General features: G+C 49.3%; 3 protein-coding genes across 10 annotated transcripts in view; 2 read left to right on the top strand and 1 right to left on the bottom strand.

The window, feature by feature from the left end:
* MNAT1 (MNAT1, CDK activating kinase assembly factor) overlaps nt 1–5,998 on the top strand; it is a 115,158-nt gene extending 109,160 nt beyond the window's left edge. The window contains exons 8-9 of one of the 2 annotated variants that reach the window (XM_004936442.5): nt 4,808–4,967; nt 5,444–5,998. In XM_004936442.5, the coding sequence (XP_004936499.1) occupies nt 4,808–4,928 (121 nt within the window). In that variant the 3' untranslated portion in view covers nt 4,929–4,967; nt 5,444–5,998. Of the gene's footprint in view, nt 1–4,807 lie in introns of both variants that reach the window. The other variant, XM_040701603.2, reaches the window with a different exon arrangement.
* A 2,294-nt stretch (nt 5,999–8,292) lies between these two features.
* TRMT5 (tRNA methyltransferase 5) lies at nt 8,293–13,726 on the bottom strand. 5 transcript variants are annotated; one of them, XM_421419.7, is made up of 6 exons: nt 13,663–13,726; nt 13,317–13,470; nt 11,298–11,947; nt 10,781–10,905; nt 9,213–9,864; nt 8,293–8,590 (listed from the first exon to the last, which is right to left on the bottom strand). In XM_421419.7, exons 2-6 carry the CDS (start codon nt 13,373–13,375, stop codon nt 8,526–8,528), a joined length of 1,551 nt encoding a protein of 516 aa, XP_421419.4. In that variant the 5' UTR covers nt 13,376–13,470; nt 13,663–13,726; the 3' UTR covers nt 8,293–8,525. The 5 variants fall into 5 exon arrangements, with proteins under 5 accessions (XP_421419.4, XP_046798410.1, XP_046798409.1 ...); XM_046942454.1 differs by having other exon boundaries at nt 8,293–8,587; XM_046942453.1 differs by having other exon boundaries at nt 13,317–13,726.
* A 77-nt stretch (nt 13,727–13,803) lies between these two features.
* SLC38A6 (solute carrier family 38 member 6) overlaps nt 13,804–14,860 on the top strand; it is a 39,400-nt gene continuing 38,343 nt past the window's right edge. For all 3 annotated transcript variants that reach the window (XR_005860341.2, XR_005860340.2, XM_421418.6), the window contains exons 1-3: nt 13,804–13,969; nt 14,051–14,172; nt 14,515–14,588. Coding sequence is in view for 1 of the 3 variants with exons in the window: in XM_421418.6 (XP_421418.1) it covers nt 13,826–13,969; nt 14,051–14,172; nt 14,515–14,588 (340 nt within the window). In the remaining 2 variants the exon portion in view is untranslated. The remainder of the gene's footprint in view (nt 13,970–14,050; nt 14,173–14,514; nt 14,589–14,860) is intronic.

The raw sequence follows: 14,860 nt of genomic DNA, 5'->3' as shown, positions 1-14,860 counted from the left end.
ACTACTCCTTGCTACTACCTAGCAGAGGCCTGTTCCTGAATGAGTTTCCCAGGCCTATTTAATGAAGAACAGCAATTAACCTGGTTTATTTTGTCAACAAATTCTGCTTTGGCTGCATAGGTCACATCCTAGAACCGGTTCAAGCCAAGACGAAGGTGAGCGAAGAGTTTCTGTCTGCTCAGAGGCTATAATATAACCCAGGCCACACATCCCTCAACAAGAAAAACTGCCCAGAGAAAATCCAGTTGGTGCATCTTCTGTCTGATAGAAACCACTCTCTGAAAGAATACTCTGAATAATGCATTGGTAGCTTATCTTAGAGACTTGGTAAACCGAAGGGAAGTACTGTCTCAGGAAGAGTCAGGAATGCAGCACGTGCTGCTACGTTACTGATGCTTTACACGTTTTCCAGAGTAGTATTCTGCTTGCTTTCATGCAACCAGTATTTATTATTTAAATGATGAATCTGGAAAATATCCCAGATCTAACGTCTGCACCGTTGCTTTCTCTGCTGGATACTGCAGATAATCAGATGAACAGTAAATCTATTATGTGGAATAGAATTACGGTATCTTTTCTTTGTCAAACATCTTGTCAGTGATTTCTCTTTTCTCCACCTCCTTAGAATGGCTCACAGATAAAGAAAAAAGTGAAATCTGTGTGCCAAATACACAGTGCTGCACATACACCTCCAGTAAGGCATCTGCAAACACATTTATCATGGTCAGATGGGGGTGATTGTGTGAAATAGCCCCAAGCGCTCATGCATAAGGGGTTTCTGACTGGTGGGTGAAGGGAAATACTGTGGGGTTTTTTTGCTTTGCCATCTGGGTAGTATTTCTAGCTTGATTTGCTTATTTGATTGCACTGCCCCCAACTTCCCTTGGACATTTCTGAAGCCTTTAATGAGTTTCAGTAAGACTTACAAGTGGGAGAAGAGCCCCACAGATGCTCCAAAGGCTTTCTCCATGCCAAGTGCCACCGGGGAGGAGGAAGGGAAGCCAGAATGTGTGACCCCACAGAGGACAGTGCAGGCAGAGCACAGCAGTCCCTTTGCATGGAATGTTCCAGGTAAACCCTTCTACTTGCACCACCCCCAGAAAAGCATCAAAACTTCCGTCAAAGTGTCCATAGCTGTGTTCAGCCCAGATAAATGAGCCAAGCTTACCCTTTTCTTGCTCCTCTAATGGCAAATGGGGAATGGTGCTTTACTGGTTCCTGTGGTTTCCCTTTCCTTGGGTTACGGAGTACCTGGTAGGGCCCAGGGCCAGACCAGGATGGGAAGAGCAGCAGGAGCTGGTCAGCAGCCAGCACCACGTTTTCTCAGCAACCTCCTCTGGGGAGTGAATTGAGAGAGCTCCCATTTCCACTTCAGGTTCAGTCAAGAACCGTTACAGAAGGTGTCTTCCTTGTACTTTACTTTCACGTATACAATCACAGACTGGTTGGGTTTGAAGAGAAGAGAAAATGTGATGCCCCATCCCCACCAGCATCAGTTGGCTTAAGCTGTATGGAAACCACATCCTGGCGTGTGGTGAGCCTGGAGGAGATGCTGTGGTGATGACAAGGACGATACAGGGTGACACTGTGAGGCTTTTGGTGAGACTGGTGAGCAGAGCAGGAGGAGGCATGGCAGAGGCTGCTCAGACTGGGACCACTGCTGAGATGCGGCATCTCAGCCTGGAAGAGGTCAGGCAGCCCCAGCAACGACCAGAACCAAGTGCAAATTACCCCTTTTTTCCCTGAATACAGGAGACTTTTTTTCACGTGGCGATGAGAAACCGAAGGTCAGGAATGAAACCCCTTAAGGCTCACGAAGAACAAAATACGACGTGTTTTAACTGACGTGAAAGGCTAATGGGGAAGATGAACACCCAAGGGCTGCAGCGAGGGGAAGGGGCCGCTTGGGCACAGCGCGGCACGGAGCGCCGGCACTGCGGTGGATGGGAAGTGTGAGACGGTGGTGCGGGGAGCACGCGGCTGGTTGGCCTCGTTCAGGAATAACAGCACAGGGGTTTTGTTTAAGTTCAGAGCTCCGTCTGCCCTCGGTAAATACGAGTCACGTTAAAAAACTGCGCACCAGAAAAAGCAAACCTCTTTTTCCTGGTTTCTGCTTATAAGATTTACAGGTACTTAAAATAAACCTATGAAAAACAGACCCAGCGTGCTGGAATTTGCTAACTAGTCAGAGCAATTACCTCCAGCTCCCAGGACCGAACTGAGCCTGACTTTTGGAAACGAGACTTGGCAGGCGCTTCTTCCTGGTGCTGTTCTAAAGGTGCAGATGAAAAGAGTTGCTGACCTCTGCCAGAAACCCCAGGAATCCATTTCAGAGAGACGCTGCAGCGATGGGCATGGCAGGATTCAACAGCACAGATGGCGATCGGCGTGGAAAAGCCGGCGCTGCGTTCCCTTCTCATTGTGCGGCTGCAGCGTGGCACATTCTTTGCAATTGCCTGGTGCACCACAGTAATTAAATGGGTCAAGAGCATTAGGTTTAGATCCTTAACAGGAAAATAAAGACCTCACTTGTCAGCTGGCAGCGCGCCGTGCTTGTGTCACGGGAGCGTGTTGCCCTTAGGAAAAGCTGATGGGAGCCCTTTTGGCAATAGCAGTTGTGTATTGCTTTGCAGATCGTGTACCAATTAACTGGAAATGCTGTAATATCTGGAAAGCAGGGCTTGTTGTTGTTAATGCCCCAATTTTGGCTGAGCTAAAAAAGGGAAGCAGTAGACTCTGCCTCTCTCTTCCTTCAGCGATATATTAGAAAAGTAACAAAAAATACACTGCCAACCTTCGGTTAATACAGAAACGTAAAACAATCTCTGTTTTCTCTGCACTGTTCTGTACAGGAGTGGAAAGTAAAGCTCGTGTGATGAAATAAACATGATAGAAGTGCAATCTCTCTGCGATGGGAATTGGTTTTATAAGACTCTCTGGCTTGGAGGGCGGAGGTGGTTTCACACCAGTGCTGGGGAGGAAATCGTTTGGTATAGTCAGGATCCTTCCATCATTCCTGGCTGGGGAAGGAGCTCCTGTTTCCCACAGCAGTTGTAAAAGGCCTTTGGGAAGGATGAGATTGTCCTCCAAGCATACTAAGGGACAAGTAACAAGACTGCTCTTTTAAAACACCTCTTAAGGCAGAATGCATTCTCCTATGCGACATGAGCTCTCCGTAGGCTGCCTTTCCTTACAGAGTAAGAGATGACAACAACTTAGCTGCTGTGTGTGCACATTCCCTTTGCACGGGGCACAGTCACCGCAGGGTTTGTGCCCTGGTGCCAGGCAGCAGAGCTCCCCTCAGCTCAGCCACTGCAGGCAAATCGTGTCCTGGCTTTAGCATCTTACTGACGATAACTCGGCAGCGTTCCTCGTGTCGGTGTGTTGCGGTTATTAGGTGCAAGAAATAGTTTTTAACTGCAATTAATCATTTTTAAGTAACCTCTTTTTTTTTTTTTTCTGCACGTTTATGGCATCAATGGGTATGACTGTTTATTATGGCTTACCTATAAAACCTGACCTGTTTTATATACTCTTTATGGAAACAGCGTATAGTCGTAAATTAAAAGATGCAACTGTTTTGGATGTTTTACTGGTGGTCCTGTGCTTTCCTGCCAGAAGTGCAGCTGGTTTGGGTTTCTCGGGATAGCATTATAAAGGGCTGTATGTGTTTTGCAAGTTGATGCTTGAATTGCCAAGCCAGAGGTGGAAGGACTTCCCAGGACCTACGCTTACTGAGTGATGAATCACAACAGCTCTCTGAAACTCAGTGACTGACACTGCAAAGCAGTTCTCGTTTGTGATATTTGATCTGGTGTTCAAAATGGGAGATACTCTGCTAATTGTGCAAGGCAGAGCCTCTGGCTTTTATTATTTGACAGTTTATTTGATGGAGTTCGGGTGTAAAACGCTGAGAATCTGTTCTGATGTTTTCTTATGCGGGATGCGAGCGCTGTAGGGTTACAGCACTGAATGAAAACACGCAGCCTGCTGAGCAGATGCCTTCCATTGGAGCTCTCAGTGTGTGCAGCAGCTGCCTTTGGGCCCTCAGGAAGGAGCTGAGGCATCTGCAGGTCTGCCTGGGGCAGGGCAAAATTTGATGGCCCTGCAAGCTGGCCGTGGTGCTTAATGAAGGGTGAATTTTAGCCCAAGTGTTGACAACAGCCTCACGCTGATGCAAGTTCCTGGTGTCCGTAGGCTTACTTCAGAGACCCATCGGCCTGAGAGCAGAGTTCAGCCCTGTTGTTGTCAGAGCATGGCTGGATATGGGAGTGCCCGGCATTAACTGCATGGAGCTGAAACCCCGTGACTGCTGTGGGGAGCGTAGGAAAGCTTGTGCTGGCCTTGTCACTGTGAGAAGGAACTGCCAAATGGGAAAAAGATGACCTCTTCCCTGATGAGGCGCTGCAAACAGGCAGCTTCTTCCTCTTTGCTTTCATAGAATGGCCTGGGTTGAAAAGGACCACAATGCTCATCCAGTTCCAACCCCCTGCTATGTGCAGGGTCGCCAACCAGCAGACCAGGCTGCCCAGAGCCACATCCAGCCTGGCCTTGAATGCCTGCAGGGATGGGGCATCCACAGCCTCCTTGGGCAACCTGTTCAGTGTGTCACCACCTCTGGGGGAAAAACTTCCTCCTAATATCCAACCTAAACCTCCACTATCTCAGTTTAAAACCATTCCCCATTGTCCTGTCACTCTCATAAACAGTCTGCTTTCTCCCAGAAAAACATGCCCAGCCTCACCACTGGAATTATGAAGGTGTTTGACATCTTTCTGTGCTAACGTAATGCCTCTCGCCATTCCAGGTACCTGAACCACGTACGAGCCGCTTCTCCGCAGGATCTTGCTGGGGGCTACACTTCTTCTCTGGCGTGCCACCGAGCCTTGCAGGATGCTTTCAGCGGTCTCTTCTGGTTCCCCAGTTAGCCAGCATACACCAGCTGCAATAGGAGGGTGCTGGACGAGGTGAGGAGCAAGTTAAGGCGGCAGAGGTTGGTAAAACTGCTGCCATTGCACAATGGCTAAGCTGCAGTCACTTCTCTGTGTAAAACCAGCTGTGTTTAAGTGCTAAAGGAAAAAAAGAAGTCCGCACGAGGGCTTTGTACAATGGTAGATACATTTTTGTGGAGCGGGAAGCTCGTTAGTCATGTGGCACTTTGCTGAGGGAGGCTGAAGCAATCAGCCACATCTAATGGAAGATGTGAATAACTCGGCTGCGTATGGTTGAGGTTTAAAAAAAAACATCCACTTGTAAATTTCTTTAAATAAAGCCAGACTTTTTTATTAAAGTTCGTGGTTTAACTCTTATTGCAGGGTTTTATTTGCACAAGCATTTAAATGCCATTTTGATTATAACGTTTAGTGTCAATATTCGAGCCTACATTTTCTTGCCATAAAACTGACTTCCCCAGCTCAGACAAGTGGGTTTTTCCTCCTCCCAGCTGGATGAGACGAGAAACACAGGAACTGTGCTGACACAACTCCTGTGTAGGACCCTTCCTGATGTCACTTGGTTGTCACCTTTGCCTGGGAAACAAGCAAAGTTTCAGCTGAAAGTCTTTCAATGCATTCCTCTAAAGCAGTCAGGAAGACCTGTATGTACCGCTGGTTCCTCAAAGTTGTCACAGTTGGTTTTGGTTCCTTAGCTCTGTTTGCACCTTCTGTGTCACGTGTGCGGGAGCTTCTCTTGGAAGGAGCATCTCCTCCCCTTTGGCTGTTGGCATGAACCCGGCCACTCGATTTGCTGCTTTCATGTATCCCTTCCCCTGGCTCATGCTGACTGCAGCAGGACAGAGTCCTGTCTTGGGAAATCCATGGATATGGATGAATTGCAGGAGACTGGAAACCATTCAGGACAGTGTGTGCCTCTAGAGTAAAACCCGGACCACGTTTTATGTCATCCATTCATAGTTGTTAAATACTGCTCTGAGGAGCATACTAACTGAATGTATTTTTTTCTGAGTTGTAATAAAGAGAAGAATAAGCTCCGTTCCAGATTCAGTGCTTCCTTTATTAAGGACGGGGGAGGGGGGTGCCAACATTTTCTCTCTAAGTCCTGTTGTGCCGTGCAAAGTGTTGTCGACGGGTATCGCTGTGTGCGGGGCTGAGGTGTGGAAAGGCACAGCACGCTGAGTGCTGCCTGGCCTGGAGAAGGGAGTTTGGGCTGGGTGCCGTGGGCCTCAGCTGTGCAGTGCATGCTGGAGACTGCCTGTACTCTTGTTGTCTGGCCCTGAGTGCTGATTTCAGCCTTCTGTCCTTATAGGCCCTGCTTCCTTTCCTCTCATCTGTAAGGCCTAAAAGTTTACGTGTCCTTGGTTTATCTGTTCCTCATCTCACGGCAGATGGCTGCCACTGCTGCCAGATCTGTTTGCTGGTTTCCCCGGCAGCCAGAAGCCCGGGTAGTTCCTCTGGGATTCAGCTCAGGCCCCTGGCAGGGAGCTGCAGCAGCCGGGGCACTGTGCTGTTCCAGGCTCACCCGGACCCAAGATGCACCTTATTGAAGATCCAGTTTCCATTCAGTCTGTACAGCCTTAGCTTCTTAACCTAATGAATGCAGAACTGCACCGTGTACTGATATGTACCGTGTACTCCTGCCACTCGGCTGCACACTGGCTGGCTTTTGCTATTTAAATGTGCAAGGTTTATATGCAAAAGTTGTAGCTGCACACACAAACATGGAAAAAAACCCCAATTTTGAGTGTAGTTAAATGCAATCCATTCACCTGCATGTAAACTCAAGTCATTCTGCTATAGCATATAACCTTTAAGTGAAAAATCTGCTGAGCACTAAAACCCTGCCCGCCCTGGGAAATTTTGGTCACGTACTGAAAATCAGCGTGATGTAGCCAGCAAAAAGGTGATCAAACCCTTGTTTCGCTCACGGCAGTAGTGCCAAGAAGCCCCAAGCTGGGACTGTGAAGCAACAGACACAAAGGGCTCTGCGTTCCGTCAGTTACAGGTCATGGAGTTAGCTCAGCTCAGTGGGTGACTGCATCGTGCCAGGACGGTCAGCGCCCTTATCACCAGCACAGTGTTTATGGAGAGCTCTGAAAAACAACAGCAGCTTTGCAAATGTTTGTGAGAAATGCAAAGAGCAGCTGTAGGAGAGTGCGCTGTGGTGTTAGAAAACATATCAGACAGCAGAGATAGCATCGTAGCCTGGAGGCAGGAGTCCAGCTCCTGCTCTGAGAGGAGCCACGGCTGGTAGGATGTGATGTGACTGTCACTGACAGAAAGGACAAATAGGTTAAAGTCACTGTGATACCATCTGAAGGCCAGTGGAGGAATGCTGGGGCTGGAGTGGCAGGCTGGGGAAGCAATCTGTACAGCTGCTTTCAGATAGTATGAGTGACTCATCGTGGTTTTTTTCCCCCTGCTCTGATAAACGCAATCTAGCAGTAACCAGGCCGTGGAAGCCTGGCTGCATAGCCAAGGGAGAAGGGCTGTAAGGCTGTAACAGAGCCACTGAGCAAAACTGATCTACAGCAGCAGGTTGGTGAGCACTGGGACACAAATATGGGCCCCGGTGAGGAGGGTGAGGGACATGTAGCAAGTGTTGCTAGGAGTGAGCTTGGGCCGAAGGAAAGTATCTGAAACTGAGAGCATGATGTGAGTTCTCTACCCAAATACATTGTCTGCGGTTGACGTTGCTCAACAATAGTTTGGAGAAGGAAGAAAAGGAAATGAAAGGCAATGATTTTTTGAATCCCTGCAGAATACCAGCAGCCGGTCAGAGATCATCCAGAGGCTGCATCAGAGGTAGGGGACAGCTTGAAGAAAGCACAAACGGAGAGGAGAAGGGATCACAATGAGAGGAGGACCCATCAGCCACGTACTGGTTTTCAGTCTGGTGCTTTAAACAGAAATGTATCCTTATTCTGCATTAGAGTATCTCCTGTTTTAACTGTGGGCAAACGCTAAGCCAGGAATCAGCTAAACCCCAACTCGATCTCCTAGTGGTAAAAAGCATTCATTACTCCAAAAGCCCAGAAGCAATACATGGCTATTGCTGCCTCTCTGTACTTCGGGTCAGCCTCTGAAAGGCTGCCTTGTTCACAGTAGAGCTGTCTGTGCATCTGCTAAGAGTAATCCAGTATTCCTAAGGACCATTTATCAAAGAGAATCCTATTCTGTGCTGCAAATGAGGGGGTTACACAAATCATCTTGCTCGGTCCTACAACATACACAAATACACTGCAAACTGTACTGAAATAACACTGCAGCAGAGAACCGTCCCAGTCTGCGTCACCAAATTGTGACAGGGTGTGAAATAACAGAGCATGACAATACATTTTTGTACAAAAACAGTGAAGTTTTATGTACTGCAGTAAGAAGAACAGTATCACTCTGGTAATTGATCCCACAATTAAAAAAAAAATTAATACAGGAAGCAGTGCTCACAAAGGAAGGTTATAGCACACGGTGCATCTACACCTGAGGTGGGTAACAACTGAAGGGGAGGACTGGAGGTAACCTAAGCACACCTACTGCAAACTGATCAGGTCATTACCACAACTCTGGTTTTCAGCTCTGTAAGTCTTCTTCAGTAAAAGCTTTGCAGGTACGCAGACGCTTAGGGGCTGGTTCTTCTGGAAGAAAGTTGGAAAAGTTATTTAACATGCAGCAAAGAGACCAAACCGAAGCACAAGCCATGCCACACACACGGACTGAACTACGCAGTGAGCCCAAACACAAATGAAGACTGTTACAGCAATAAAGGGAGGCCTTTCCTTCACGGACTGCTGAAGAGGATTTTCAAAACACCTGCACTGAGCTGCATTTTGACCTCCATCTCAGCACTGCGCATAGCAGCGGAGAAATGTTTTGTGGCATTCAAACCTTCTTAAAACCTCCTTCCAGTTCATGTAACTGCAGATGGAAGGTCTCCCTGTCTCAACTCGTCACACTGTGCCAAGCTCAATGTCACTGAAACTGGTTTCTACAAGAAACAAATGACCAATTTCTTGGTCACTGAGGATATCTAAAGGCAAAAACTCTGCTTTATGGCTGTGGGATGATCCTATGCAGTCCGTGGAGGCTCCTGCTGGGATCAGAGGGGAGGACTGTGGTTGCTGATGGTGTGTGAAGCCCTGCAGCTGTGGCACACACGCACTTGTGCCATAAGTGGCCCTCAGGACTGATGAGGTGGGGCCAACCTCAAGCAGCAGAAGCGCAGCCTGAAATCCACACGCCAGAAGGATCATCCCTTACCTCCAGCAGGGCAGGGCCTCTTGTACAGCACGTCTGCTGGAATCTGGAAAGTTATGCACAGCATCTCCTTGTTTGGAGCAACGTTTCTAACCAGGTAAGTAGAGCAGCGTCCCTCCAGGGAGGCTCCCAGCGCAGCCTCAGCCCGTTCCTGGATGTCTTTGGCTGGGTTTTCGTGTTTGGAGAAACCATAGCAGTGCACTGTGGGGAGGACAGCAGTGCTGCAGGGCTCTCCGACTAAGAGATGCCTGAAAACATCCAGAAATTCAATAGCTAAAGCTGGCAAGTTCATGACTATATGAAAAGCTGTTTTCTGCTCTTTTGCAAGTGTGAGCTCTTTCCTTAGCTCTTCTCTCACTGGCCCCAGGAGGAAGTCCCTGCCATCCATGTTGAATGCTTTTATTTTGTTGTCTACTTTGTTTAGCTTGCAGTTGTGCAGCAGCCAGTGGTAGGACTCTGGATTGAGATCATTTGCAAATACAACGCACTTTTTCCTTGCTGCTGGAATAGCAAATGGTCCAATCCCAGCAAAGACATCGAAAAGGACATCACCAGGCTTTAAAAGCTCAACGATACGGCCGTGTTCTGTGGAAAGTCGGGGGTTCCAGTACACTTTAGCAAAGTCCAATTCATATGTGAAGTTATTTTCTTTGACCTGGAAGACAGAAACCTTTGGTTAAGTCTCTGTGTTCAAATTCCAGGCATGTTAAAGCAACATCAGTAATTAAGACAGCTAAAAAATAAAAGGTAATGTGTGGACCGACACTTGTCCCATTGATAGCATATGTGCAACGTGTATAAACAGGTCTGCTCATCATAAATAGCCATAAGGAATGTTTCAACTGTCAATCCAGATGGCTGACTTATGCATTTCTTAATCACCAGGTGGAAGTAAAGCAACAGCTTAAAATGACCATAAAAAATAAAATCTGAGGCTTTTCATGAGCTTTGTGGCTGTCTGACAACTCTGTTATTGAAAGCAGATCTTGGGAAGATGCCTCAAACCCTCCTTAGCACAGAGTCTACACAATAAATAAGTGTCTGAGAATGATACAGCACGAGAATGGCAGCAGTCAGCCAAATCCAGAGCCACTGGGAGCCAGTTGTGCCGTCTGAAAATACACTGCATTTTCTCTCTCAAGGTGACAGAATCTGGAAACAGATCCAGCCCCAAACTTCAAGATGACCCTTATCCTACCAGCAGACCTAGAAACAAACTGTTTACCCAGACAAGAGTGCGATGCGATACAATACTCTCTTCTCACCACTACACTGAATCGTGTGGCTCTCAAGTAACTTATTCCAACTCACTGCAGCGTTTGCTTTGCCAGCAAGAAACACAGTGACGTGTATTGGCATTCTTTAGTGTGCACTCAATGGTATAGCAGATGTATGCGTAATGAGCTAATACCATCTGCATAATATTTGCTTGTCACTTCTGATTTAACAATTCACATGCCTTCCCTGTGCAAGGAAACGGCCTTAACGGTGTCTTCCCACCACAGCTCTCCAGTAGATGGCTTTGGGTTTTAGCACATCAAGTTTAAAGTAAGAGGGGGAAAGTTCTGTACCTTGGTTACCAGGTTGTTCTCTCCTGCAAGAACTTCCATTTGAAAGTTTCTGTATGTGCTGTCAATAATACTGGTTTTATTCACTACACAGGTGATTCCTGGGTTCTTGTCAACTATAACCTGGCCTGAAAAGAGGACAGGAGATATTCTGGTTAAGGGACTACAACCTCTTTACATTATATAAAAGATACAAACACTGCAGTATACTTTTACATTTATAAAAGCACACATATATTACAACAGCCCCCTCCTAAGGACTGCACATTACCGGATCTCACTGAAGCACAGTTATCCCTGACCCAATGCTCAGTGCAGTGAGACCACAGTTACTGCTCAGAGGAAAGAGTCGTGTCTTCTGTGTACAGGTAAAGCATCAGCACAAAGCTATTTAATGCCAAAATACAAGGGAATAGAGTTCTTGTGAGTTCTCTTTGTACACATAGTAGTTTTAGGTAGAATAATTGTAAAAATATCTTTGGAAATGAAATAACTTCTTCGATGAGAGCTGTTTACCTACCGATCAAATGTCTGTAAGGGAGCTGATGGTCTCTAAGATTCACGTGAGCGATGTGACCAACACGGCTAAAACCAGAGGTGACATCCTGGCCTTCAGGAAGGACTGCTCGTAAGATCTCCTCTGACTTGAAATTCTCATAAGTCAGCTCCAAATTGTACTTGGACACCTCAGGACTAACGTGAAGCTGTTTTAATACCTCTTTCTCCGACTCTCCCAATGAGAACTCCGGTATTTTATGAGGATCCAATATAACAAGTTTACTGTCCTCATCTTCTGGATCCTCAACCACTCGCTTCAGACCGGGTCGCTGCAGTACCGTATGTTTTAGGGACTTCAGCAAAGTATGGACAATTTCTTTCTTTACTTTAAGAGCTGGGACGACGACTGTCCTTTTAAAAGCCTCTCGGTTGAGCAGTGTCATCCCACGCACTTCAGGATGCGGCGAATACAGTTCTGGGTTTGTGTTATCCTGCGCCGTTTCAGGCATTGTGAAAATTCTCCTCTTCTGAACTGCTGCAAAGAGTGCAGGTATTCTGCCAGAACGCTGCGCCAATAGCATCCAAACTGCTGGAGATGATGTATTTGATGCAGCTGTCCTATAATGATTAGTTTTCAGTAGTCTGGCAGAGTATCCAAATCTCCATAATATCCTAGAAGAGAAATCATTCATTTTATAGACATTATGTAACCATTCCATTAAAAAGGCTGCAAATCATATGGATTTGCTGTTCTCTTTAACTAGAATTTCCATGTGTACCAGGGAATCTGCAAATAGTTTTGTAAACCTCTTTATTACCAATTATAACACGACACATTTCTGTCCTTTTGCAAACACATTTTTAAACTCAACACACTGACTGCCTTTAAGCAGTGAGATAAGCCTCTCCTGCCAAAATAAAATGGCCTCTCTCTGTTCTAATAAATGCAATATGAATCCCAGTAAGCCAAATGAAAGAATTCTACCGCCTTCGATCCTACTGCCGGATCCCTTCTGCCTCTGATAAATGCATTACCAAGCAGTGGTTGCTAGAAAACAACTATTAGCAATAGTGGTCACAGCTGCTCAGTAGGAATTCCTGCCTCCATATCCCAGCAGTACAGGTTGCACACAGTACTGCCTTTGCTCCATGAACCGCATCAACTGCCAGAAAGGCAAAGGATTAAATGGAGGATTCTCCTAGCATTACAGGGAAGCATTAGTAATGTCTGCGCAGATGGCTGAACCATCCTCCAGAGCTTGCTCATAGGATGTGGACTTGAAAAGGAGCTCTATGCTTCTTCAAGTGGTTTCCTCCACTAGGGATAGGCTGAGGGGGTCTTGGCTGCTCCTAGACAGGAATGGACGATGCCGGTAGCATTGGAGGCTGATGTTGTCCTGTCTTCTCAGGCAGTTTGCCTTAAGGCTGGTGGTTGAGGAGAAGGAGAAGTTCCACTGGCCTGCACGCTATAAGATGACAGTTGTGCCAGACGAGGTTCAGGCTGGATATTAGGAAAATTCTCTCCTCAGAAGGGATAGTGACGCAGTGGTACAGCTGCCCAAGGAGTGGTGGGGTCACTGTCCCTGGAGGTGTTCCAGAACCATGGAGATGCGGCACTGAGGGATTGAGCAGTGGGTATGGTGGGAGTGGGCTGGGGTTGGACTTGGGGATCCTAGTGGTCTTTTTCAGCCTGAATGGTCCTATGAGTCCATACCACGGCTCCCTGCTGCAGGCCCTGGGGTGCTGGAGCTATGCCCGTGCCCTGGCCCTGCTCCTGCCCTGCAGGCCCCGGTGCTCCCCACATCTCCACAACAGCTCATTTTCCTCATCCAAGCTTTCTGGCACCACACGGCTCCCTTCCCTGCTGACTCAGAAACAAACACTGCATTCTTTAGGCGCGCTCCGGAGGAGGCAGGCTCAGCTCAGAGGCCGGAGCGTCCCATCGTCTCCCTTCCGCTCTCCCCTTCTCCCCAGCTGAAGACCGCCGACCCAGTTAGCACGGACCCCCCGTTACCAGAGAAGCCCACGATTTAATATTCACCACGCTGGGCCCAACTGGAAGTCATTGCAGCAGCACCGTTGCGAGAGGAACGACAGCATCGGCTCTGGGGAGATCTGTCGTCCCGCAGCCGCTCCCAGCGAGGCCTCCCCTCCCACTGCCACGAGCGGCGTTGAGGGGATTCCTTCAGACTGAGCTGAGAGGAAAAGAGAGGAAGGACGGCGGGGAGGATACGGCCTCGGCACTTGAGTCAAAGCACACGGCCCCAGGCCGCCTCAGGCTGGGCGCGAGCCTCTCCCCGTGGAAAGCCCGGGTCGCCCCTCACGCAGGCCGCAGCCTAGGCCGCGAGGTCGCCATGGTTACCGCCCCCGTCCATTCCCGCCCTCACCTCATGCCGAGCCCCTCCGCGCGAGCCGGCACCCCGTTACGTCATCATAGCGCGCCGCTTCGACATCCGATGGGCGGGGCCTCAGCGCAAACCCCGCCCCCGTCGCCACGCCCCCTCCCTCGGCGACGCCCCGCTCTCCTCAGTGCTGCGGCGCTGCGCGGCCATGGAGGCGCTGCCGCGGGGGGCCCAGCGGGGCTGGTACCTGTCCGCCCGGCGGCAGCGGGACTGCGGCCAGGGGGAGGACGGCGACGACGATAGCGAGGAGGACGGGGAGACCGCTCCGCTGCTCCCGGCGGCGTCGGGCAGAGTGCGTGTGAGGGCGGCGGGCGGCGGGCGGCGGGCAGGGGCGCCGGGCGGGCACCTCGCGCTGAGCGCGCTCTCCCCGCAGGGCTCCTCGCAGCGCGGCTCCTCCTTCGGCCTCTCCGTGTTCAACCTCATGAACGCGATCATGGGCAGCGGCATCCTCGGCTTGTCCTACGCCATGGCCGGCACGGGGGTCCTGGGCTTCAGGTGAGGTCCGGCGGGCGCGGAGCGGCTGTGGAGGAGCGGGGGGGAGCGGCGAGTTGTGCCGCATCGAGCGGCGGGCAGCGGGCAGCGGGCACCAGGACCCGGCGGGTCTCGGCTCCCCTCGCTCAGTGTTCGTAGGGCCGCCTCCGTGCTCCCTGTAGTTCGTGCCTGTCTCACCCCCGTGCGCGCACTGTGGAAGGACCGTATTGCCCCCGAATAGAAGGCACGAAATGAGGAAATCCTGTCTTGTGATACATGATTTGTTTCTTGCAAACGGAGCGTTTTTAAAGACAGAAAGCGTGTGGTTCTGTGGGAGCTCCTCACGTGAATGCGTTGTGCTTCCAGCGCCCTGCTGCTGATGGTTGCCAGCCTGGCGTCTTACTCCGTGTTCCTCCTGCTCAGCATGTGCACGCAGACCGGTAAGTGAGGGGAGCTGTCCCACAGCCTTCTCTGGGAGTTTTCCCTCGCCTGCGTTACACATCATAGAATCACAGAACGGCCTGGGTTGAAAAGGACCTCAGAGATCACCTCGTTTCATCTCACAATTGCCATTTGGCATTAAAAAAAAAAAAAACCCACAGTTTCCAAACGTCTGAGATGAAAAGCGAACGCCGAACTCGCTGATTGATTCCCAGTGCTGCCCAAGTGGCTTCTCAGTGATCTCCCTCAGGGTGCACCTGGCGTCTTCCCA

Source organism: Gallus gallus, chromosome 5, assembly GCF_016699485.2.
Source record: "Gallus gallus isolate bGalGal1 chromosome 5, bGalGal1.mat.broiler.GRCg7b, whole genome shotgun sequence".
Lineage (NCBI taxonomy): Eukaryota > Metazoa > Chordata > Aves > Galliformes > Phasianidae > Gallus > Gallus gallus.
This window is presented reverse-complemented; position numbering and strand designations above follow the sequence as displayed.